The sequence below is a fragment of the Sceloporus undulatus genome, chromosome 4, assembly GCF_019175285.1.
Source record: "Sceloporus undulatus isolate JIND9_A2432 ecotype Alabama chromosome 4, SceUnd_v1.1, whole genome shotgun sequence".
Taxonomy (NCBI): Eukaryota; Metazoa; Chordata; class Lepidosauria; order Squamata; family Phrynosomatidae; genus Sceloporus; species Sceloporus undulatus.
Window position 1 is genome coordinate 75,215,190 of NC_056525.1, and position 23,402 is coordinate 75,238,591.

Sequence of the window (23,402 nt, forward strand, 5' to 3'; positions counted from 1 at the left end):
ACACCCAGTGGGCTTTTATGGTCAAACGGGGCATCGAACCCTGATCTCCAGAGTCATAGTCCAATACTGAAACCACTATACCACATGAGCTCTCAGCTAGCCAATATAGTCATTTAACTGATTCCCTCATTTGATGATTGGTAAGACAAAAATGTCTAGATCAGAAGTACAATGCCTCAACAAATGCCACAGCTGCTAAAGGAAGTTTCAAGGTCTGCTTTTGGGAGAATAGCAATCTCAGCCAGTAATAGTGGATCAATATAATTTTGTTTATCTTTTTCCATTATCTATTTAGGCATGGTAGACTGGTCTCTGGCCCCATTCCAGCAGACTCCCAATCAGGCGATGGCCTCAGAAGAGAAAAATTCCACCTGTCCAAAGGCAGGCTCATTATTTCTTCGTCAGAACTCTCAGTCTACAGATATGATACCTAGGACACTCCTAAGGCTGCAAAGTATTGAAGAAGGGAAAGCCCACTTCCCATTGTCTCGAAGAAGCTCCATCATGAGCGTCTTCAATGCCCCCTTTGCCAGCAGGAGGAACTCACTGGCTGCTGGGGGAAGGCGTCTCTCCATTGGGCCCTGGATGCACTGTGGCAGAGTAAGCTTCTCTGGGCTACCCCTCTTTGAACCTGTTCGGGAGACCCTTTATGAAAACACCTACAAGATCCAGCCAGATGAAGGCTGCAAGTTTAATTCCTCTCAAATGCAGCAGATTCTTGAATCTGTTCTGGTCAGCTACCTTGGGGATGCCAAGTACAACCCAGCAAAGGGTGGGCAGTTGGCCCAGAACATGTCAGATCTCATCCGAAGCAAAGTCAAAGACGTTACCCCACCTCGCTACAAGCTGGTATGTAATGTTTTTCTGGGCCAGCAGGCTAACCAAGGTCTGCACATTGCCAGTCGGTCTCTCTGGGATGTGGAAAATGACAACTTTGCCTCTGCCACTTTCACTAACTCATCAATATTTGCTGTGGCCACAGTGCATGGGCTATATTTTGAATGAACCATATTGTACAGATCTGAAGATGCCCATTCCCTTACTGCTATCTAAACTGAAATAATTTCAATTTGACTTCAATTTTTGCCCATATCTAATTTAAACTGCCACTAAGTGGTGCAAGAAATACATATCACCTCCACTACTTTCCAGACAAAATATTTTATACTGTATTAACAGAATGGTTGAATAGCACACAGATGATGAGGAAGACTACCCCACTGATTTGTTAGCTGTAATAATCCATTAGACATCTTCCTCTCCTTCCAATAGCTTATATTCATTTATTGGCATCTAAATAATATGTATTTATTATGTTTATAAGTCATATTTATTTTAGTGCCATACCAACTAATTCCTAAAAGGCTATGGTTTGGATGCAAGAAACCTGTAAAAGATAAATAACCCACCTACACTGTTATCCAAACATGAGTTCACCTCATACTAAAATAGGTAAATTATAGTTTTTACACTTCTGTTTGTGCAAGAGGTTACACAACTGCTTACATGAACAGTATATCTGAAGTCTTTATGGAGAACATATAGATGTTAATTGCAGCTGGAAAAAAGATATGCTGTATATTCATTGCATACGTAAACATATCTCCCCATCTTTACTATGCTAACATGGATGGATGTCTTTTCAGAGCAGGATACTGTGTAGTTCTTTGTGGAGCAGTAACATGCCCTTCACAGCTCTAAGGGCTTTCTGAGGTTCACACAAGCTTCATTTAGGCAGCTGTTCACCAACAAAATACCATCACAACTTGGAATAGTACTTTCTCTTTGCTTTTTAATAAAAATGAGTTTCATTGTCATCAAAACTGCTGGGTTTCAGGAGATCTGGTGTACATGATTGACAGGAAATAGGTGCAAAATAAATAGTTTATAAATACATAAATAAATCTTAGGTCATTTAGGTTCCACAGCTCAACAGTCTTGTCAAGTTCAAAACACCAAGTGAGCAGCTTTTACTGAAGCTGTTCAAGTTTGCACCATGGCAATTAATGGTATTCCTCTGCTGTATCTTGGGATGAAAGCAGCTGAGAAACTGAGGCAAATAGGGCATTCACAGTTTCAGCAAAAAAGGGAGTCCCATTTGCCTAATTAGTGTAACAGTTTCATTACCTAACAATTACTATTCTATTACCATCACAGCCTCAAATGCTTCAAGGAAGCACTAGAAGCCTGAACTTCCCGATTTAACCACACTCCATCTTCCCAGATTTTGAGTTGTAGCAGCTCTTCCCTGCCAATTCCTGCAGAGAGTTGGCACAACAGCCAACTAACACCTGAAGTTTGTAACTTCATTACAGCTAGAGCAAGGAAGCCATTTGCCTGGCTCCCTGGTAAGAAAACATCACCCGTTACAGACACCCTGTAGCACAGGCTATACTTCCTCTCCTGGTAGCCACTCCCAAATTCACAGCCTTGTTTGGTCCATGAGTCATAGCCAAGTGAGAACTGGCAAGTGATGCAACTCCAAGCAGCACAATGTAGTCCAGAGGACATAGTGGTAGTGTTGCCAGGGCCTGGAACAGCTCACAATGGAACAGTCACTCAATCTGGAATTCAAGCCTTTCTACCCATCAGGCTCTAAAAAGATGCCATATTCCACACCAGATATTTGGCATTAGGCACCACAGAAACCCTAGAAGCCATTTTAAATGAAGATTTGTCATTTCCCTCCCTATTTACCCTATGTCGTTCCCCATATCGTGTATGGAGCACAGTTATCTCCCCCTCTCCCTTTTTCACCCTGTAACACTATGTGTACAACCAACTGTGCACGGACTACACAGGAGTAAAGCTTAAGGCATCTGCTGCTATACCTTCTCTCCACTGTGGACTGGAGCAGTCACATCAAAGTAAGTGGGAAACACACACACACCCCGACTTCATAAAAGAGGGGGAAACAAAAGAAGAGGCAGTTGGTGGTAGGCATCTAGAAGTTGATGGGTCCAAAAGAGTGGCTCAGAGCTGCACATGTGCAGTTTTGGTTTTGACAGTTTTCCCTTCCAGAGGAGTTATGCATCCACTGAAGAAGAATCCACTGGGATCTAGACTTGCCCTCTCTTAAACCATTAACAGTTTCTGGAAGAACTAAAAAGTTCCAAGGAGACAAAGAGTCTTTCTCTATAGCTTTAAGCATCTGTTCGCTGTTGTAGCAGTCTGAGGATATACTTGAGCCGATGCTGAAGCTCTGGTGAGCATCCAAATTCTGCGATGCTGCTAAGCTTGTAGGTGTAGGAATTCCTGTCACGGTTTATGTAGGTAAGGAGGCAGGAGTGGTCAGGTTTGCTGAATATCACCTTGGTATGATCATTGTAGAAGTTCACCTAGAAAAAATGCATAAGACACACTCTTTAATGCTCACTGCTAATGTCTATTAGCACCTGGCAGGCAAGCCGTACCCATTGGAAATCACAATTGATTTTACTATCAGTTGCTGGCTCATGCTCACTCTCTCTTCAGAGTTTAAGCTCAGAGAAAGTCACTGCCCCCAAGGTCACCGGCTAAGCAGGGATTTTAATTTGAATCTCCAGCTTCCACTTAGAACTGCAGAGGAAGCCAAGGCATACTGTCAGGCATGAAGCCAAGTTCGGAAGCGTTCCACAGAAAGCATCTTTCAGAACTTGAACAAAGACAGGAAGAGAACAGAACACACTCAAAAACTGTAAGTAGGCCTCTCTGTGGTGAAACAGTACCAGGTTTAGAGGTGCTGAAGTTGAGAAGCTAGTCTATACAGATTCTCTAAAGAGAGCTGGATTAGAAGGCAGGATGCAGGTCCAGTTGTTGGCATGAAGGACTTGAGGACTTTACTTACCTGCAAGGTTCCATTGCTGAACAACATCAATAAGGCCTGGTTAGTCTTCACCCACTGTAAAAGTAGAAGTGGCACCTGTCCAGTTTCATCTATGCTGGGCAAGTCTCCTCCCTTTAATGAGAGACAGTGAAGTTAGAACACCTGTCAACAAATGACTGGTCTGAACCAGCCTCAACAGTTCAAGGCAGTTGTAAATAAGACCATTCTCAGCACTCTGGCAATGCAAGGAACAAACAACCCTTTTTCTTGCACTAGGAGACAAGGGGCAGGTGATACAGGCCAACTGCCTGTCATGAAGATTAGCATGCTTATCCCACAGATGAGACTTCCTTAACTGTATGAAAAAGCCACAGCTTTTTTATATGAGCACAGCAAAGCATCTGAGAGCAAACAGAAACAGGCAACATAGTTACTGCATGCATGATTAATATTTGGACAAACTCTAACCACTGCCTGGCAAACCGAGAATAATGATCTTAATGTTTCTAGCTGCATCACTTAATGCAAGATCTAAAATACTTTAGGAGGCAGTTTAAAGAGCCAGCCAGTCAATTTACATCCAGGTTTGCTATCAGTAAACAAATATACATTTGTAACTAAATATACACTATGCCAAGCTATTCACCTTCATTAGATGCTGTTCCATGTAAGACGCAAAGTACTGCAGGACACTCATCTGTCCCTGCAGCTGTTCAGGAACTGCTGAAGCCGGGAAGGAGAAATGTTTACTGTTCGTCAGGTTGTAACGTACTTTCCTGAAAGGCAAGAATTCAGTTAGCTACACAGCCATGACTGTACTAGACAGATATCTCATGCTATTTGGCAACATCAGATGGATAGGTGAACACAATTCATTTTGGAGAACTTGAAAATAACACCTTCTAGTCACAATCATGATTGGCAGCAACAAGTCACCTGCTGTACTAAGCAGCCTGAACAAATCTGGAGCTGAAGCGCATGGAAGAGAGCTATCCTCTGATGGGAGGGTTCTTAAGTTCTGCCTTTGCCCAAGGCAAAAAAGCAAATGCAGAAAAACCTGAGTTTGTTTCAGCCACATGGATCTGTTTTGTTTTTCCTATCTCACTCTTTGCTTCACCACACCAGAAGATGACTAGTAGGCCTGGAGCTGCATTGACTGGGTGTCATGTGTCCACTGTCTCAAACCCCCAAGTCCACCAAACCCCTGCCAAGCAATATGGTTCTTTCACTCACTTCCAACTAGCAGAGAGTGTCATGTGAGTTCCATCATTGAAGAGGACACCAATGCTACGATCGGAGAGCTGGTAGCCGAAGCCATATTTGTTTGAATAGTCCACCCACTTGCTCACCCAGACGAAATGTTCATGGCAGGCTAGGGAGGCAGGATTCCTCTCAGCTGGATAGTGAACAAAGATACTGTTTAAGTGAAGGTAGGGGAGAAAGATTTAATATGCTTGTATTTGAGACTGAAGTACTACAGGTTATTCCTAAAATAGTACTAATATGGGGATGAGAGGGAAGAGGTCATACTTGGAACATGAACCTGGCCCATCTTGGCTCTTGCAGCACCATATCCAGGGCTGCAGGTTGCTCTCATTCTAGGATCCTAAATCTACATGGTAAGAAGCAAACATTCTAGTGGTAAATTCAAGGACAAAAATGTGTGTCTTTTGGTCACTTTTTGATTTTATATGGTCCTCCCTTTCTGAGTGCTCTGTAAAAGCAGTTGTTTCTTTTATGATAGATTAGAATAAGTGTAAAGTTTGCTTTGACATCACAAATTTTATGACATGTCAAGTCTTCTGCCTCTTCTAAGACCTTACTCCAGATCACTAGTTACGTTAAACCCAGAAGCCCCACCTGGCACTCCTATTTTAGCAAAATCTTGACACACACAAACCTGTCACTTTCTAAAAACAGTAGGCTCAGGGGTGGGGATGAAATGTTCTCTGACCCTTTACAATTCAAGCACTGATGCAAATGACCATTTTAGCCAGTCAATAAGAGTGCACAGGCCAAAGCTAACTGCCCAATTCATGTTCTTGTTTCCATTATCTCTTGTAGTATTGTATCTCAGGGCATTGAGGCTTAACTTAAAACTTCGTAAGCAAGTGAGATAAGCTGTGAGTTCCTTCTTCTGGCCCATCTCTTTATAATATTAAGTGATATGGCAGCCTCTCTTCCATCCCCACCCCCAAGGCTTGTGAACCCCGAGAAATTACCTGGTGGCATGACAGAGAGACAATTCTTCAGGAGCCCAATCGCAGATTCAATGACACCTGATGCTGTTGCACAGTCTTCAAATACTAAAACGGGAGCAGAAACATATTTGACAAAAGATCCAATTACTCAGGGTTTCAATAATAATAATAATAATATGATTTATTTATATTACAACACAATCCTTTCTTGCCAAGGGTCACTTAACAGCAGCAGGAAGATAGACCCTTACTAATGGAAAATTGCCATCAAAATTGGTTTGCTGGACTTGGTTTACCCAAATCTGCCATGCTGAGCAGCTAAGCTGCTTCTAGCCTAGCCTAGCCATAAGACCTGCTGGATCAAGCCAGAAGTCCATTTAGTCCATAATTACTGAGCCAGGTGTAAGCTACAAAGCCATTCCTGCTTGTCTGCACCAACTGGTGTCCTTGCCTCTAAGAATGGTAGGTACATCCTGGCTAATAGTATCCACTATGAGGAAGAAGCTATGCTCCTCCAGTCATTTCCCAACAGTTTGCTTGAGCTACAATTCTAGAAAGCATACTGGCCACAGACCCCTATCTTCCACACAGACATGCTTCTTTTTGCTTTTCTTCTTTAAGCCAATTTCCCACCCTACATCAATTTCCAAAAGAAGAATTATTTCAGACCACAGATACCAATATAAGGGTGCGCTTTTATTTGAGACATTGCTGCTCCTTACCTTCACAGCTGCTGGCCATTGTCCCACGAATGGACCGGGAGATGGACTTCTGTGAGCCCTCCTCAGCTAAGGTGTCTACTGGGCTAGAGCTGGGGCCCTGACCGCTCAGTGGAGTAACCTAAGGTGAAACGAAAAGATGTCTTGTGGCATCCTATTGACTGACAGTTTTAGCAACTGTCAAATTCCCTTGGCATTCTTTCCACCCCTCAAAAAGGACCAACAACCCAGTCAAATTCCTGCAGTTGATTTTACCTCATTCCCTTCCACCGTTTTGTGGCTCAGTTGCCTACAGATAGAGGTCTTCACAAGGCCTGTGACCAACCTGGAGATGTCATCTCTTTCTTCAGAAGGAGCTTTCTTAACTAGAAAAGGAAAAGAGGGACTTAAATCTTTTTTACAGTGAAGCCTCTTTATGCTATCCTATTAAGTAAATCAAAGGTCTTATGTAGCAATGTCAGCTATGTTGGGTCAAACAGAAAAGCTGTAGCAAGGAGCTCTGACTTGGCCATAGTCCATTTAGGGATCTATTTTACATCCTCCTTCCTTCACATTTTGAAGTTCTGGTGACAAAAGATCTGGCAATGTCTACTCTGTTGCCAAGCCCTCAATCCCCAGGCCACATCTAAACCAAATGTGGGAATCACACAGCCCTCCCAAACATTATTGGACTGTATCTCCCAGCATTCTTCATGCTGGCTAGGGCTAGTGGGAACTGCAGTCCAAAATCTGGAGGACTGCATGATTACTACCCTAGATCTAAATAAATGGAAGGCAAGCAGATACTGCAGTCCAAAATCTGGAGGACTGCATGATTACTACCCTAGATCTAAATAAATGGAAGGCAAGCAGATACTAGAAAGTATTGTTAGGAACATCAGCTGGCCTCTAGAGCAGGAGCACAGTACACAACATACCTTTGGATTTCCTTTTCCCAAAGAGTGTTTTTGTGACCTTTACAAACAAGCTCTTGGCAGGATTGGGAGGGTTCAGTTCTGGCACCATCACACAGCTGCTGGGTGGGAGCTTATCAGGTGTGTAACCCTAGAAAGTGTAAACAGATAGCAACATTCAGATTAAAAACAGAACAGATTGTACATAAACTTTTGGACAGCCCACCAGCAGTTCTTTCACATCCCTGTTACAGCTTGACAAGATTGGGTCATTTTCACCCAGGTTTCAACACTGGGGTGTTTTACAAGAGATGCTGAAGAAATTCTCTTAATGAGAAGCACTTCTGACAAAGCCCTAACAGTTAAACTGCCCAGCAACACAGGCCAGAGCAAAGAATAATGATATATGTGGATAAGTATTAATTAGAAACAGGATGTAATTATCTAAATTGCAATCCAGCAGCCAACCTCCTTGTTAGGAGGAATGCTGCCATCTCTATCCTGCTGGAGCCCAACAATAGGCTTCACCTGATGACTTTGCCTCTAGAAGGACAGCATACCAAATACTGTACTACCAAATAAAGGATGTAGTCACACTCCATGGCAGGCCATGTTTTGTAGCAGCTCATGTTTCTAGTCAGACCCTGGCCAGATCAGAAGCTAAAGTGCCCCAAAATGTAAAAGGAAGACAGTTGTTTACCTTAGTGAAAAAGTCATGGTCCAAGATTTCCTCCAGGGTGAAACGTTCTTGGGGGTTCCGTTTCAAGATGCCCATAAGCAGGTTCTTGGCTGGCATGGAAAGGAATGCTGGGAGTGTATATGTGACATGCTTGATACACTTATAGGTCTCCTTGAGATCAGAAGTTTCGAAAGGGGGATTTCCACATAGCAAGGTATACCTATGAAGAAGCAGGGGTGGGGTGGGGGAAGAGGAGTTTGTGAGTGATACCACGAGGAGAATCAAGGATACCAGTTCCCAGCTGTCAACACTGACTAGCTCTTTATTGGCACATGACTCAGCAGCAACTATAGCGGAAGCTGATGTGAGGCAACACCCTGCATTAAGTGTTCCCTGTACTAGACTTTGTGAAGCAATGCTGCTGCTGCATGTACTGCAGACTAGGGGCATGTCCAGCGAGCAAGTGATTGCCTTTCCAATATGATCAGTGTTAAATGTCTTTTTTAGGAATCACTTTCTGGAAAGGTTCTGGGTCTTCTGAAGGATTGGAAAGGTGAGGATAGCAACACCTCTCGTTAAGCAGATCCTCATTCAAGACCACTCTCAATCCCCTCCCCAACTCTTGCCTTCGAGACAAATTTTCCATTTCCTGCCTTGTGAAAGCTAGCAGGAAGCTGTGGCTAACCAAGGTAGAGAGAACTGACAGCTTAAATCATTTTTATTTTTTAAAGAGATGCTCTGAAAAGCTGCTAAGAAACACCTGCATTTAGTAATCACTTGCACGCCACAGAGCCAACCTCCTTTTCCATTTGTTTTGAACAAATTACAAATAGATTATGAAAAACCCACAGTAACCATGCAATGTTTTGAGTTCCAGTAGGTATACTGCTTTGTTCTTAATCTATCTGCCTATATAAGTCCCAGAAAGACAACCAAGCTATTTTCAAAGGTTAGTTTGGACTTCCAAGAACAAGTAAGTCATGCTAGCAATGTATGCCTAGGACACAAGTAGTTTGCATCCATTTTGCAGATCAGGACACCTGCTTCTCCCAGGCTCCAGTCTTGCCTATTCAATCAGGTTCATAACTTTGAATTCCAGAATTATTCATGGTGGCTAAAGGCCATCATGGGATCAACTGGAGACACTCATCAGTTTTTCCATCAGGTAACGGCTATCTCTCGCCAACACATGCTGCCTTCTATAAGGATTTTTGATAAACTGTTCTGTTAAAAATCTGGTGCAGGCTATATTCAAGCCATGCTCCTGCCACACTGTCAATGTAGCTTTAACATTCAAAGAAAGCAACAGGGAGTTAATATAAGGTTGTGCAAGATCCTCTGCAGCCCAAAGTACTTGAGAAAGATGCCTTCCTCTTTCTATATCCTTTTCAGAAATTCGAGGCTAGCAGACATTACTCAGTTACCCTCCACCCATCTGTCAACAGTCCCATACAGTACTAGTCTGTGTCTACCTGACAACACCCCCATGAAACTGCAAATGCTGATTATCTTATTTGGCAACACTGAAAGCCTTTGTTTGAAACTGGATTTTGTGGCTGGAATTTGGACTCTTGGACTTTCACTAATTTAATTTCAATTGAGCCTGAATTTAGCTTCTTGAACATCTTGCCCACCCTAAGTTTTTGATGTAGTGTAGATCCAGTATTTCAAATGCCAGAGCTTAAGCTTGCTATTACACTGTCACAGAATACAGTAACTTCTTTTAACAGTACAAAAAAAAGGAGCTTTCCAAGAGAAACAGTCTTAAAGACTACTTGCAAGCCTACTGTAGAGACAAATATCCATTCCTGTGAAGTTTGACTTTTGGACTTACATGACACAGCCCAAAGACCACACATCTGACTCTGGCCCATGTCCTTGTCGCAGTAGCACTTCTGGGGCAAGGTAGTTGGGGGTACCACAAATAGTCCTGGGGTGCAAAGCAAAACAAATACACATTGTGAGTTACCTTGGTTGCACTAGGGTTTTTTCTCAGACTTTCCCTCCCACCCCCAACTTTAATATATCAGAACAAGAGGTTCACAGTCCTACTGCCACACTGCAGAAACAGCAAACCAAAGCAAAACTTGCCTTCCCTGCTCCACTCCCCAGCTCCTTTCCACACAGTATGGTTGCCTATTCCAGCAACTACAGCAGCTAACACAACCCAAGATAAATTTGCCTTTGTTTCCCTGCCCTGTGCAAACATAAAGCCTCTGGTTTAGACACAACTGCTCATACAGTAACTACATTGTTTAGCTGGACACCAAATTCTAAGCTGAAGCAATGGAGTCTATTGCAAGTCCCACTGTCCCTGATGCAGTCCGATAGTGGGGGAGGGGATAACAAATCACACAGCTGCAAAGAAATGGAGCAACAGGACAAGCAAGCACTGTAAGAGAATGTTCTTCACTACTACTACTACTCTAATCTTTTTAGAGAATGCAAAGAATACTGATCCACCTACTTTTTTCTTTGGTCTGCAGGTTCTTGCCGGGCAGCCAACCCAAAGTCTCCAACTTTCAGTTCCATGTTTTCATTGATGAAAAAATTACCTGCCAACAGAAAAAATATCACAGTCCTGGTGATTAAACCTGATTATAAAACAATCTCTAACACACTTCCTTTCCTGCTTCTACACCCAGAAGCCACCAACATTCTGTGCATTCCAGAATTTCAATTCAGTTGAATTCAGAAATTCAAGTCCTAACATCTAGGAACCCAGATACTGTACAAGAGATTAGTGGCAGCTGCTCAGGTCTCAACACTTCTACAGGGACAAAAATTACATTACATGAGAGAGTTTGGGTGAAGTTTACTCCACTACGTGAGCATTAATTCAGCCATGTTTTACTTACCCAGTTTAAGATCCCTGTGAAGGATTCCTTTGAGGTGGAGATATTTCAAGGCAGAGATTATTTGTTTGAGGTAATAACGAACCTCTGGTTCCAGAAGGGTATGGCGGGATTTCCAAATATGTGCCAAAGACTAGAAATGGAAAGAAAGATTTTATTACTGAGAAGTTATTTTGCAGCCAACTTCTTATTAAGGGTGGCTAATTGTCCTAGTGAATTGCATGCAAGAGCAGTGAAGTCTAGTGAGTAAAACTGCTCAGTATTTTAAAATTGTAGTGAGGATAGTTGATGGAAGAACCATGTACACCAGTTTGAACTGCTCAGAGTAAAGAGCAGATATAACTAAAACCAAAGAGAAGATCAAGTATAAATGGCTTCTCTTTAGCATTTAACATGAAGCCATTTAGTCAAGCTCCTATTCAGAACTGATGCAAAAGATGCTCCCATTCAAAATGGTAGCTTGGATAAGTGGAGGGGAATTTTATCTCTCTCGGTCTTTGTCCGCAACTGGCATCTTTCCACATGTACATAGAACTTCTAAACTGAGTTATGAATATGTCACCCTTGTCACCCTGTTTTGCTGCTTTTACCAAAATAAGTCTTTTCCAGTTCTAATTGTGCATACCACTGATTTTCATCAATATGCCCTTTACAGATGTGGGTGTTCAGAAGTTCATGGCAATTTCTGAAACCATATTAGACTAGTTACCCCACAATGAAAGAGAATCAAGTTATCACACAAGCCTGGTGAGAGGCCTGCATATGGGATTAGATATGCAAAATTGATAAGCACATGGCAGGGAAAGGAAGGAAGCAAGCTGAAGTTAAATGTTGAGATGCACTGAGAATCTTGTCAGATCTCAACTGTCTAAGCTTCCTTTAATGTCTAAACTCCCTTTAACAAAAGCAGTTGCCATGCTAAGTACTGGAGATGATCCTTGATGTTATCTATATAAGCACTGTTCCAACAACCAAATCCTTGCTGGACAGTTTAATACCAGCTTTGATCTACTCCAGAGTAGCTAAAACTATTAAAATGCCAGTGCCTGACTTATTGTTTACAAAGTGTTGAACTACAAATATTGAAGCAATACCTAAAACAACCTAACTGTTAGGCAGGACAACCTCAACTCCCATACCAAGAGGGCATGGGTGACAGATTATTATATATGGGTTGTGTGTACAGCATTTTGCCACCATCCCAAGTATGCAACAAAGAAATAAGTGAGCAAGACAAACAAGAAGGCAGAATATCAAGTACTAATTAAGCAAATCAAGTATCCATAAGGAACTTGGAAGTAAACATTTCTACATCAGTTTGTAAGGGTGCAGTGAAGGGTAAGGCTGACCTATATATTTCTGAGTGCTTCTGGACAATGCTTGCCAGCAGCAGTGTCTACTATGCTGCTTTGACTCCATGAAAAACAACCTAGACCCACAGTTGCCCATACTGCAGTAATCAATACCACCTTTTCCTAATATTTCTAGACATAATAGAAAAGTGTCCTTTAAACTCTCATATGCAGTGGAAGATATCTTCAGTGGAATATAAAATACACAATTATAAAATAGCACACTGAGCCCAACCTGGAGTAATAATTAAATGCAACTGCACCACAAGTTTCATTTCTGTTGCTTCATGTCGACCACTTTTTTGCCACAACTACCCACGGGTCACAGCCCTACTGAGTAAGGTGGTTAAAGGACCACATAATCCTATGACTTGGGTGAAGCTAAGGTTGTGTTAAAGGCCACTGGGCACAGCATCGAACCAACCAGATACAAGAGAGATCAAATGTGCTTCAGGGAGACACAGAGTCCTCATAGAGAGACAGAGATTGTGTGTGTCATATTGGGACTCACTTTTCTACTGCAGTGTTCGAGGAAGATATAAATGTTCTCGGAATCTTCAAAGTGATGTGAGAACTTCACAATGTGTTTATGATGTAGCTCTCTGTGCAGCTCAATTTCATTTATGATCTGGAAGAAGCAATACAAAATCAACAAGTTTGTTCCATTCAGGGACCTCCAGATGTGTTGTACTGCAACTTACAGCACCTACCTCCCAACCAGCTACACTGGGGAATTATGAAACTCACAGTCCAGTACATCAGGTCAGATGAAGCTGGTTTAGTCCATCACCGTAATTATTTACTCTATATTCAAGCCTTAAGGTCACTTACCTTCTCCCGTTGGTGTGGCTTGGCCACTCTACTGTGAGGAATGACCTTCACTGCATAGGTCTTGTTGCTTGAGAGGTCTGTCACTTCATAACACCTTGCAAATCCACCCTATAAACAAAGGAAGCAACCATTAGAAGACAATCACAGAAATGTGCTGTTTATTGTCCCTTGAGACACAGCCACTCCTGTGAAGGGTGTCTTAGAATAACTCATTTTTTTCCTAGGCACCTTCATCATTCATTGGACATTTTGAATACAACATAGTAGCCATGGCAATCCTGAGGAAATTTAACTCAAGTATTGTTTCTCCACATATCATATCCTAACTTACAAATATTAATGAAGAAGCTTCAAACTTTTAATGACAGATGTTAGAACTAATGATTCAACAAAACATGAGAAAACTTTCAACAAGTTACTGTAGAGACGGAATGATTCATTGAAAGTTTAATAGGTAACAAAATAGGAACTCCCCGATTTGGAAGGGCTAACTTGGTTATAGAGCAGATGCTTAGTATGCAGGCAATTCCAAGTCTGATTTCTAAGAGTGGTGGGAATGGTCATTTGCCTGGAGCACTGATGGTACAATGTTGTGCAGACAACACTGGTCTACTAGGGATTTTCAACTTGATTCTCCAGATGTTTTGGATTCCTGATCCTAGAATCCCTTATGGCCTATGCTGGCTAGTGTTTCAGAGAAATGAAGTCCTAAGCAGCTGAAGGAGCAAAGGATGAGAACCACCAGCCTAGATGAACAAAGACTCATAATTTGTCAAACATATGCCTGCTAATCTGCATTTTCTCAGTCCGTATATTTTTCGTCACAACAAATGAATGCCAGAAAGCAGAGATGAAAACCAGAAATAGGTACATTTGTCAAAAAGCTGTAGTTCACAAACACCAAGCAAACACGATTAGGATTCGATGGAATTCAGCCTCAGGAAGGATGAGTTCACATGAATATAATTGCCCCATGACTGATATCATCCTGTATTTTGAGTGTGGGAAACATCTAGCATATGCCTGAAATTACAGGCTCATTGCCTAAGGCAAAGTATAACAAAATGGGAGCCAAGACTATTCATAACTAATCATGAGTTCACCCTTAGTCCTTTTGTAGGGGAGGGCCGGCAGGAAGACAGCTTCAGCACAACTACTGCTTTTACTACAAGTCATAAAGAACAGACATTGGTTGTAACACCATGCCCCTTTTCAGCACTCTGTTGTCAGAGGAAAGAAGAGTGTGGTGTACAATAATAATAAAATTTTATTTATATTCCACCTCTTCCCATAGGATTGAGGCGGCTTACAATCACAATAAATATCCACACAAGGTCAACTTTTACAAACATGAGTAGTACTTTCATCTCATTTCAGTCTTTCAGCATTGTATTATATTTGAGTTGCAACCCTGGAAGGAAATGGCAAACTACCTCTGAGTGTATTCCTTGCTTAAGAAAACATTATAAAATTCACAGGGTCACCATAAGTCAACAGATGACTTGAAGACACACAACCTCAGCCAAGAGCATAACTAAATAGAATTAAAATTCTATCCAATCTGAGAAAATGTAAGCTATATGGATAGTGAGGAGTTCGTTGCTTCCCGTCCACCTGGGTAGTCAAGATCTGCACTGCAACAATATTGCAGTCTGACACTGCTTTAACTCACATGGCTCTATACTATGGACTCCTGGGTGTTGTAGTTTGTTGTGGCACTAGATCTGAGAAAAGGCTAAAAGTCTCACAGAACTACAAATCCCAGAATTCTGTAACATGGAGCCACAGCAGTTAAAGCAGTGTCAAACTGCATTGCATCTGTAGTGTGGATGCAGCCTTCCATAACTAATTTAGGGAAATTAGGATAGTAAGAAGTCTGGTATCCTACAAGAAATTATTTAAAGTTGTATGTGTTTAGCCCATACAGTGGTACCTCGGGATACGAAATACCCAGGTTACGAATTTTTCGGGATACGAAAAAATCCCATAGGGAATTATTTTTTCGGGTTACGAAAGTTTTTTCGGGTTACGAAAAAACTCCGGCGCTATTTTAAATGGAGCCGCGGCAGAGCCGCGGCTTTTTCCCATTAGCGCCTATGGCATTTCGGCTTACGAAGGCTTTTCGGGTTACGAAAGCGGCCACGGAACGAATTATTTTCGTAACCCGAGGCACCACTGTACATAGTTTGGAGAAGATTAAGGGGACATGACAGCAGCCATGAAATATCCAAATGACTGGCCAGATAGATAGAAAGATAATATTTCAGAATTATTCTATTACAGAAAAATTAGAACTGTTGTGTAGAATTTGTAAGGCAGCCCATTTCAATTGAACATTAGGAAAACTTTTTGACAGCTGCAATGGGCTCTTCTTTGATGAACTTATTCAAATAAAAGTAGGAGAACCATCTGAGCAGAGAGTTGACCTCTGAAGCACCTTCCAACTCTTGCTCATAAGTCTAAAAGAAAAGTCACACAAATCAAAATGTGGATCATGCCATCTGGCCACACATCTGAAGAACACTTCATACAGAGATATATATTTAGCCTTTCCTCTGAGATCATTTTTTTTTCTTTTTTGCATCCAGTTTTTAAAATGCAGCCAAAGTGTAATTTCATTTCACACCACACTTCCCATAGTCACACCACACTTCCCATAGTCACACCACACTTCCCATAGTCCTAGAATTTGTGCTTCCATCTTTGGACTTCCCCACACCCAGTAGCATCAAGGTGTTTTCAGCAGCGTGTAGTTAAGCCCTACACATACTGTAGGACAACCAATAATGAAATGACTGTAGATACAGGTTTTTCTAGCCAAGAAGAAAGTATATCCTTGGTTGCAGGATACACCTTACTCAAAACAAGCCTCACACCTATACCACATTTTTAACACAAAAGAACCAGTTTCTCTACAGCAGAGAATCCTACTTTGTTTGGACATCATCATAGAAACACTTTTGACTATTTATTTCAAAAAGGTCTTGTAAAAAAGCAGTAAGTACTGTAAGAACTCCAGATACTGCCAAATTTATTGTAAACTTGACATTAACACAACTGGGTTTAGAAGTGCCAACATATTGCCAAACACAATGAGCAGATTTTCCATATGACACATCACATTGTTTGATGTAGGGCAAAAGCAACCAAGGGACGCACTCCTTCCCTCCCTCGAGGCATGATATCTGGAACAATGCCAGCTTTGCTCATGAAGAATACAGAGGCTTCCAGGGGAAATGATACCATGGTTTTTCCCTCCCATTCTGAAATCTGATTATACAGATTGCTCAATGAGCATGGATGTTTTAGAAGTCAAAAAACGGGCATTTCAATTAGGAGAGGCCCCCAAGGCAACAATGCACATGAACATTCAGGGAAACTAGAACTCACATATGATCAGCATTTCATGCAATATATAATCCAACATATGTTGGCTTTTTTGGATGTGCAGTTATGACCTTCCCAAAAAAACAAAACCAGGGTTATTAAAATAAAACAAACCCAAGCAGGCCTTTTCAGGGTTTGTTTATGTTTTCAAAATTCGCATTTGCCCAAGAACAATGCTGTAAAATGTAATACAGATTCCATGGAATGATTACTGAAGCACTTGGCCGCTGGAGGGGAAAGAATACTACTCACTAGAAACAGGCCATGATCCCCTTCCAGTTCTCCAGTTCTAGCAAATTCTAGCAAATTCATGGGGCTTCAAGCTCCTTCTAAATATGCTTCTCAAGGCATATGAGGTATGTCAGTTTCAAAACCAAAAGTTTTACACCATAAATAAATACTACAAATACAAAGGACTCAGACCATGATTAAACAAGTAATTTGCCACTTCTGAATGAACATTGTTAAACTTCTGTTTCCTTTATGTGTCTCATCTTAATATCATCATATGCAAGGATACCCCTGTCCTTACAACCCTGTGAAGAAAGTCTGGCTGAATTTGTGGCCATTCTAAGATTGCTCAAAAAGCTTCATCCAAGCTGGACGTAAAACACAGCCATGCAGATCCAAGTCCAACAGTTGCATTATACTAGTTCTCTGCAAACAGATGGAAATTTTGAGGAATAGTCACTTGGTTTTTCTTCTTGCGCCAAAACCTACTCTGGTATTAGGACTACACAAAGGCAGTCCTAATTGCTTTAGCCTGCAAGACTGAAGGTGAGGAATGGGAGTTGCAGTCCAACATCTGGAAGGCTGCATTTTGCCCATCCCTCCAACAAAGGGATCCAAACAAATTTGGATTGAGCCTACGGTTCTATATGAAGCAGACAAGTTTCCAATTTTATACGTTTGCCACCTCACTCTCCAAAAATCTCTGACTCACAGACTGTGTTTCATGTTGTCAAAGCAAGAGTGGGCATGAATGATCTTATGCCAGCTAAGGCATAAGTTATATGCACAATAAGGCATTCCTGAAGGTCAATGCATTATTACACAAGTCTAAGGCCCATTCCATTCAACATACACAAGAAGCTTGGCTCCAAGTTAATCTACCAAAACCTGGACAATGGTAAAAAAGTGAGATCTTCCCTGAAGGATAGCCGTCATACACTGAACACTGTAGGATAGTTACTGTGTTGGATTTGGGCCTGGGAAATCTAGATTCTAGTTCACACTGGGCTGTAAAATTTACCCCATGAACTTGAGCCATCTGACCTTCCTTAAAGGTTATTTGTGATGATATATTGAGAAAAAGAACCATGGAAACCGTCTTGAGTTCTTGGAGTAAAATTGTGCTATAAGCTTAGCAATGACAACGAAAGAGCATGAAAGACAAGGACTTAAGCATCCTGTTACACAACCATGGGGAACGTATTATTTATGATATTAATTAATATCATCAATATTTGATTGATTAATACTGCCAGTATTTCAGTGCTATGTTCCATGGAGCAACAACAGACTTGGGAAAATATTCGGAAACAGAACCTAGTTTGTGGTACCGGTACTTTGGAAAAGACAGAAAATTTTATTTCACACTTGCAACCCCAGCCATTGCCGACACCACTGAGTAGCATCACTCTTATCTTGCCAGCATTTCCATCTTATTTTAAAGACTCTCCTCTCCTTTAAGTAAAGAAAAACCTGATTAAATAAGATGGAAATCATACCAAGTAAAAGGGGTTCCTAATTTAAAGAAGGACTGGTGCAGGAAGAAAGGAATCAGGTGCAATGTTTAAGCAAATCAGTGAGAACCAAAAAGATGGAATAGCTTCTGGGCAATGGTGTTTTAGTGTCACATCTGTAACTGGTCCCACATACACTGGGAGGGAAAGAATCGTGTCCAGACATGCCTCCTGCCTCGGGTGGATTGAAACTGGAGGAGCGAGGAAGGACAAGTACCATTGAGGCAGCCATCAGATAAGGACAGGGAAAGGGAAGAAGCTGCTTGGAAAGAAATTTCACAGGGACAATAACTTGGTTTTGGCTTGCCTAGGGAGCCAGTGCGGTGCAATGGTTTGAGCATTGGACTATGATCCTTAAGATCAGTTCTAATTCCCACTCAGCCATGGAAACCTGCTGGTGACCTTGGGGAACCCATACCCTCTCAGCCTCAGAGGATGGCAATGGCAAGCCCCCTCTGAACAGGGAGATCAGATGTCATAACCACAAAGGAGGACAAGGCAACAAGCATTCAAGAAAAAAAAATTAGGACTTGACCTAATAAAGGCTAAAAAACAACAACACTCATATAAAGATCAATCCATACTTCTTAGGAGGGCATTTTGGAATGACTCCCAGACAGAAGGTTGAAAAGGAGGACAGGTCCTGGAAACGGAGGACCTCTGCTCACCCTGCCTCGGAAGAAACTTGCCAAGACAACCCCATGATAGGTTCACCTTCGGGCTGCCAAGTCAGAAAGGATTTGAAAGCTCACAACATCAACATCATCATTAACAAGAAGGAATCCCAGTTGCTGCAGGCTGTATCTCAGAGGAAGAAAGTGGCAAACCACCTCTCAGGATCCCTTGCCTATGAAAAACCTATGAAATGCATGGAGTCGCCCTAAGTTGATAGGAAGACACAGACACAAGTATGGCGATCCCTTCAGGGCCCCTGTTAGCCAGGGTGACCACAGGTCCTCCTTTTCCAGGACAGGTCCTTCATTTCCACCTTCTGTCCAGGAGGAATTCCAAAATGTCCTTTTTCTGCAGCAGAGATTCACATTTCTAAGGAGTGTTTTGAGCTTTTTCTTTTGTAATGCATATTCTTTGGGCATGTCCTCCATTTTGCAGTGCCTTGTCCTCCTTTGCGGCGAGTACACCCGTTCGCCCTGAAGTCAGACACCAGGAAGAGATGGCTACCCATTTTCATCAGAGTGATTAGGCATCCTCCTTTTCCATGACACGTCCTCCATTTCCATCTTCTGTCCAGGAGGTGTTTCCAAAATGTCCTCCATTTGCAGCATCACTATCAAGCATTCATTTGTATTCATAGTAGTGTCTTGAGCTGTTCTTCGGTCCTCCCTTTTTCTTGACAGTCCTCCATTTTGTGGTGCCTCTTCCTCCCTTGCGGTGAGGACATCTGATCAAAGCATGTGTAAATCCCAGTGACTGAATGGGTCTACTCTAGCCAGGACCCACAACAAGGTGGTGTTGGACTTTGAGCTTGGAGACCTGGGTTCGAATCCCTCTGCCCAGCCATGGACACCCTCTGGGTGACCTTGAGGGGGGGTGAAGTCACATCCTCTCAGCCCCCAAAAGCCCTGTGATAGGGTAACTTTAGGGGCAGGGTGACAGATGCCATAACAGCAGAGGAGGAGGCGGCCCCACAAAATGTAGGACGGTGAAGAACAAATGTAGGACACCACCAAACAAAAAACTCAAAAACGCTAATAGAAACCTAACTTTTTCAAAATGTCCTCCATTTTGAGCAGAACTAAGAAGCACGAATTTATATTTATATGGCTGGCTAACAGTCCGTCCCAGAAATTATCTTATCTATCTGTCCCAGAGTCTATCCTTCCTATCTATCTATCTATTCCAGATTCTATCTTTCCCATCTATCTACCTATCTATCTCAGAGTCTATCCTTCCTTCCTTCCTATCTGTCCATCCCAAAGTCTATATTGTCTATATAATCAGTTTTGTTCAAAATGGAGAACACTTTGGAACCCCTGCTCTTCCTGGACAGGAGGCTAAAATGGAGGACACGGACTGAAAAAGGAGGACGCCTGGTCACCCTCCTCCTGGCGCTTATTTGGTGACGCCCTCCATTTTGTGTTGTCTTGCCCTCCTCCTTCACGGTGAAAGGCATCTGGCCAGCCCTGCAGGCTCTAAAAGCCTAGAGTCCTGGGTTCGAATCCTGAAGCCCACTGAGTGACCTTAGGGGAGTCACACCCTCTCAGCCCCAGGAACGACTGGAAGGCACACCATCACAACCACACACACACAGAGAGAGAGAGAGAGAGAGATAGGCACCCCACGCACCTTCCCCAGGAGGCGGCCTTTGCTGTAGGTCCGGCCAGAGACAGGGTCTCGGATGATGCGGGCTCCTTCGGGGGCTTTGGCTGGCTGGCCCTGGGGCGGAGGAGGAGGAGGAGGAGGCTGGCGGTAGAGGTCCGGAGCCATGATGCCGGGCTCCTGGAAGGGATGGGCCGAGAGGAAGCAAGCCGGCTCCATGCTCTCGCCTTCCCACGCTGCTGCTGCTGCTGCTGCTGCTGCTGCCGCCGCCGCCGCCGCCTTTCTCCTTCCCTGCTGCCGGAGACACGTGGCGCCCAGCAGCCAAGGAACCTCCTCTCCTCCAGCGCGCTCTCTCTTCCTCGACCGGCGGCGAGGGAATCCCGGTGGTTTTATCAATGGGGTACGTGACGTCACCGGAGGGGGAAGCCCCCGCCCTGAACCTTGGGGGCGGGGCTACTTCTTAAAGGGGACCCGGCTCCGAAATAGACAGACTGACTCTGGGAATGGATGGATGGATAGATAGCCATATAATAATAATAAATATAAATTCGTGCTTCTTAGTCCTGCTCAAAATATTCCTCCAGTTTATAATATAATATGTAATATATAAATTAATATATATGTATATGTATATTATAAGGGAGCATATATATACATATATACACATACACATCTTTATATATATTACATTTATATTCTATATATAATGTATAATATGTAATATATATATATAATTAACATGTATATATATATATATATAATGTATAATATAATATATAATATATATAAAATTAAGATATATGTATATATATATATATTACAGTATAAGGGAATATGTGTGTGTGTGTATATATATATATATATATATATTCATTTATATTACATATATAATAATAATAATAATGATTTATTTATAGCCCGCCCAATCACAAGGAATCCAGGCGGGTTACAACAGTAAAAATAAAGATAATAAAATAAAATACAATAAAATTAAAGAGAGCGAAGTGAGTACATTCACAGTTAGGCCTGATGGAAGTTGGGCCTCTTTTTTCACTCCTTCCCAGGTCTGATGATGATGTCATGGAGGGAGGGCTCTTCTTCTTGAGGCAAGGATTTTATTTTAATTAATTTTAATTTAATTCTTCTCATTAAATTTAAGAGAAGAATTGGTGGACAGAGTGACATAAGTCACAGTAAATGGGGAGTAGAACTAGGTAGGGAAGGCCTGCCGGAAGAGATCCGTCTTAAGAGCCTTCTTAAAGGCTGTAAGAGTAGAAATGTCACGGATCTCCTTCGGCAGGTCATTCCATAGCTTCGGAGCTGCGATGGAAAAGGCCCTCTGGGTGACTGAACTTAGCCTAGATTTTATTGGCTGAAGTAGATTCTTCCCCGAGGACCTTAGAGTGCGGGACGGACAGTATGGAAGTAGGCGATCTCTTAAGTATTCTGGACCCAAGCCATGTAGGGCTTTGAAGGTAATCACCAACACCTTGTACCTTGCCTGGAAACTAATTGGCAGCCAGTGAAGGGATTTCAAAACCAGTGTTATGTGATCGGTACGACGAGTATCTGTAATTAACCTGGCTGCCATATTTTGTACAAGTTGAAGTTCCTGAACTTGGCACAAGGGTAGCCCCATGTACAGCGCATTACAGAAGTCCAATCGAGAGGTGGCCAGCGCATGTACAACTGTTTCAAGGTCTCCCTGCTCCAGGAAGGGGCGCAGCTGGCGTATCAGCCGAAGCTGATAACAAGTGCTCCTGACTGTCGCATCTACCTGAGCTGTCAGGTGAAGCGACGAGTCAAGGAGCACCCCTAAGCTGCGGACAGAGTCTTTCAGGGGAAGTGTGACCCCATCCAGAACTGGCTGACATAATTCCATACCTGGGCTTGGGTTTCCTATAACAAGTACCTCCGTCTTACCTGGATTCAGCTTGAGTCGGTTTTCCCTCATCCAGTCCATTACCGCCCCAAGACAGGCATTCAGAGGAGAGATGCCATCCATAGACATTGCATCAGTTTGAGACATAGAGAAATATATTTGGGTGTCATCAGTGTACTGATAACATCCTGCCCCATGTCTCCGGATGATTTTTCCCAGTGGCTTCATGTAAATGTTAAACAGCATAGGAGACAATATTGCGCCCTGGGGTACACCAAATTTTATCTCTCTTTTAGAAGAGCAACTGTCTCCTAGCGCCACCATCTGGAATCTGCCCGAGAGGTAGGACCGGAACCACTGTAGAACAGTGCCTCCGATACCTAACTCTCTCAGGCGTTCCAGAAGGATACCATGGTCGATGGTATCGAAGGCCGCTGAGAGGTCTAAGAGCACCAGCAGGGTCACACTTCCCCTGTCGATGCCTAGACGGAGATCATCAACTAAGGCGACCAAGGCCGTCTCAACTCCGTATCCTGCCCTGAATCCGGTTTGAAATGGGTCCAGATAATCAGCTTCATCCAAGACTGCCTGTAGTTGATTGGCGACCGCCCTCTCAATCACCTTGCTCAAGAATGGTAACAACGAGACTGGCCTATAGTTATTTCTATCCAGAGGGTCCAGGGAGGGCTTTTTTAAGAGTGGTCTGACCACTGCCTCCTTAAGACAAGAAGGCAGGGTACCCTCACTGAAGGATGCATTGATTATATTTTTCAGCA

General features: G+C 42.6%; 2 protein-coding genes across 6 annotated transcripts in view; one reads left to right on the forward strand and one right to left on the reverse strand.

Annotated features, from left to right (window-relative positions):
- The window catches only part of DYNLT4 (dynein light chain Tctex-type 4), a 75,760-nt gene extending 73,937 nt beyond the window's left edge, over window positions 1-1,823 (forward strand). For all 5 annotated transcript variants that reach the window (XM_042462853.1, XM_042462852.1, XM_042462851.1 and 2 more), the window contains one exon: window positions 296-1,823. In XM_042462853.1, coding sequence (XP_042318787.1) covers window positions 298-1,005 — 708 coding nt within the window. In that variant the 5' untranslated portion in view covers window positions 296-297 and the 3' untranslated portion in view covers window positions 1,006-1,823. The remainder of the gene's footprint in view (window positions 1-295) is intronic.
- PLK3 (polo like kinase 3) lies at window positions 1,776-21,100 on the reverse strand. Its single transcript, XM_042462828.1, has 15 exons — window positions 20,772-21,100; window positions 13,336-13,443; window positions 13,016-13,132; window positions 11,156-11,285; window positions 10,765-10,852; window positions 10,132-10,227; window positions 8,319-8,517; window positions 7,643-7,769; window positions 6,981-7,090; window positions 6,729-6,846; window positions 6,028-6,111; window positions 5,039-5,201; window positions 4,452-4,581; window positions 3,827-3,937; window positions 1,776-3,338 (listed from the first exon to the last, which is right to left on the reverse strand). The coding sequence occupies exons 1-15, from the start codon at window positions 20,961-20,963 to the stop codon at window positions 3,144-3,146; spliced, it is 1,968 nt and encodes a 655-aa protein (XP_042318762.1). The 5' UTR covers window positions 20,964-21,100; the 3' UTR covers window positions 1,776-3,143.
- Between the last annotated feature and the right edge of the window lie 2,302 nt (window positions 21,101-23,402).

Coding starts and splice junctions, on each gene's coding strand:
- PLK3 (XM_042462828.1), bottom strand. CDS start 20,963: ATGGAGCCGGCTTGCTTCCTCTCGGCCCATCCCTTCCAGGAGCCCGGC. Junction 13,444..20,771: donor AAGGCCGCCTCCTGGGGAAG/GTGCGTGGGGTG, acceptor CTTTGTTTATAG/GGTGGATTTGCAAGGTGTTA. Junction 8,518..10,131: donor TGGTCTTTGGGCTGTGTCAT/GTAAGTCCAAAA, acceptor GCTTCTTCATAG/GTATACCTTGCTATGTGGAA.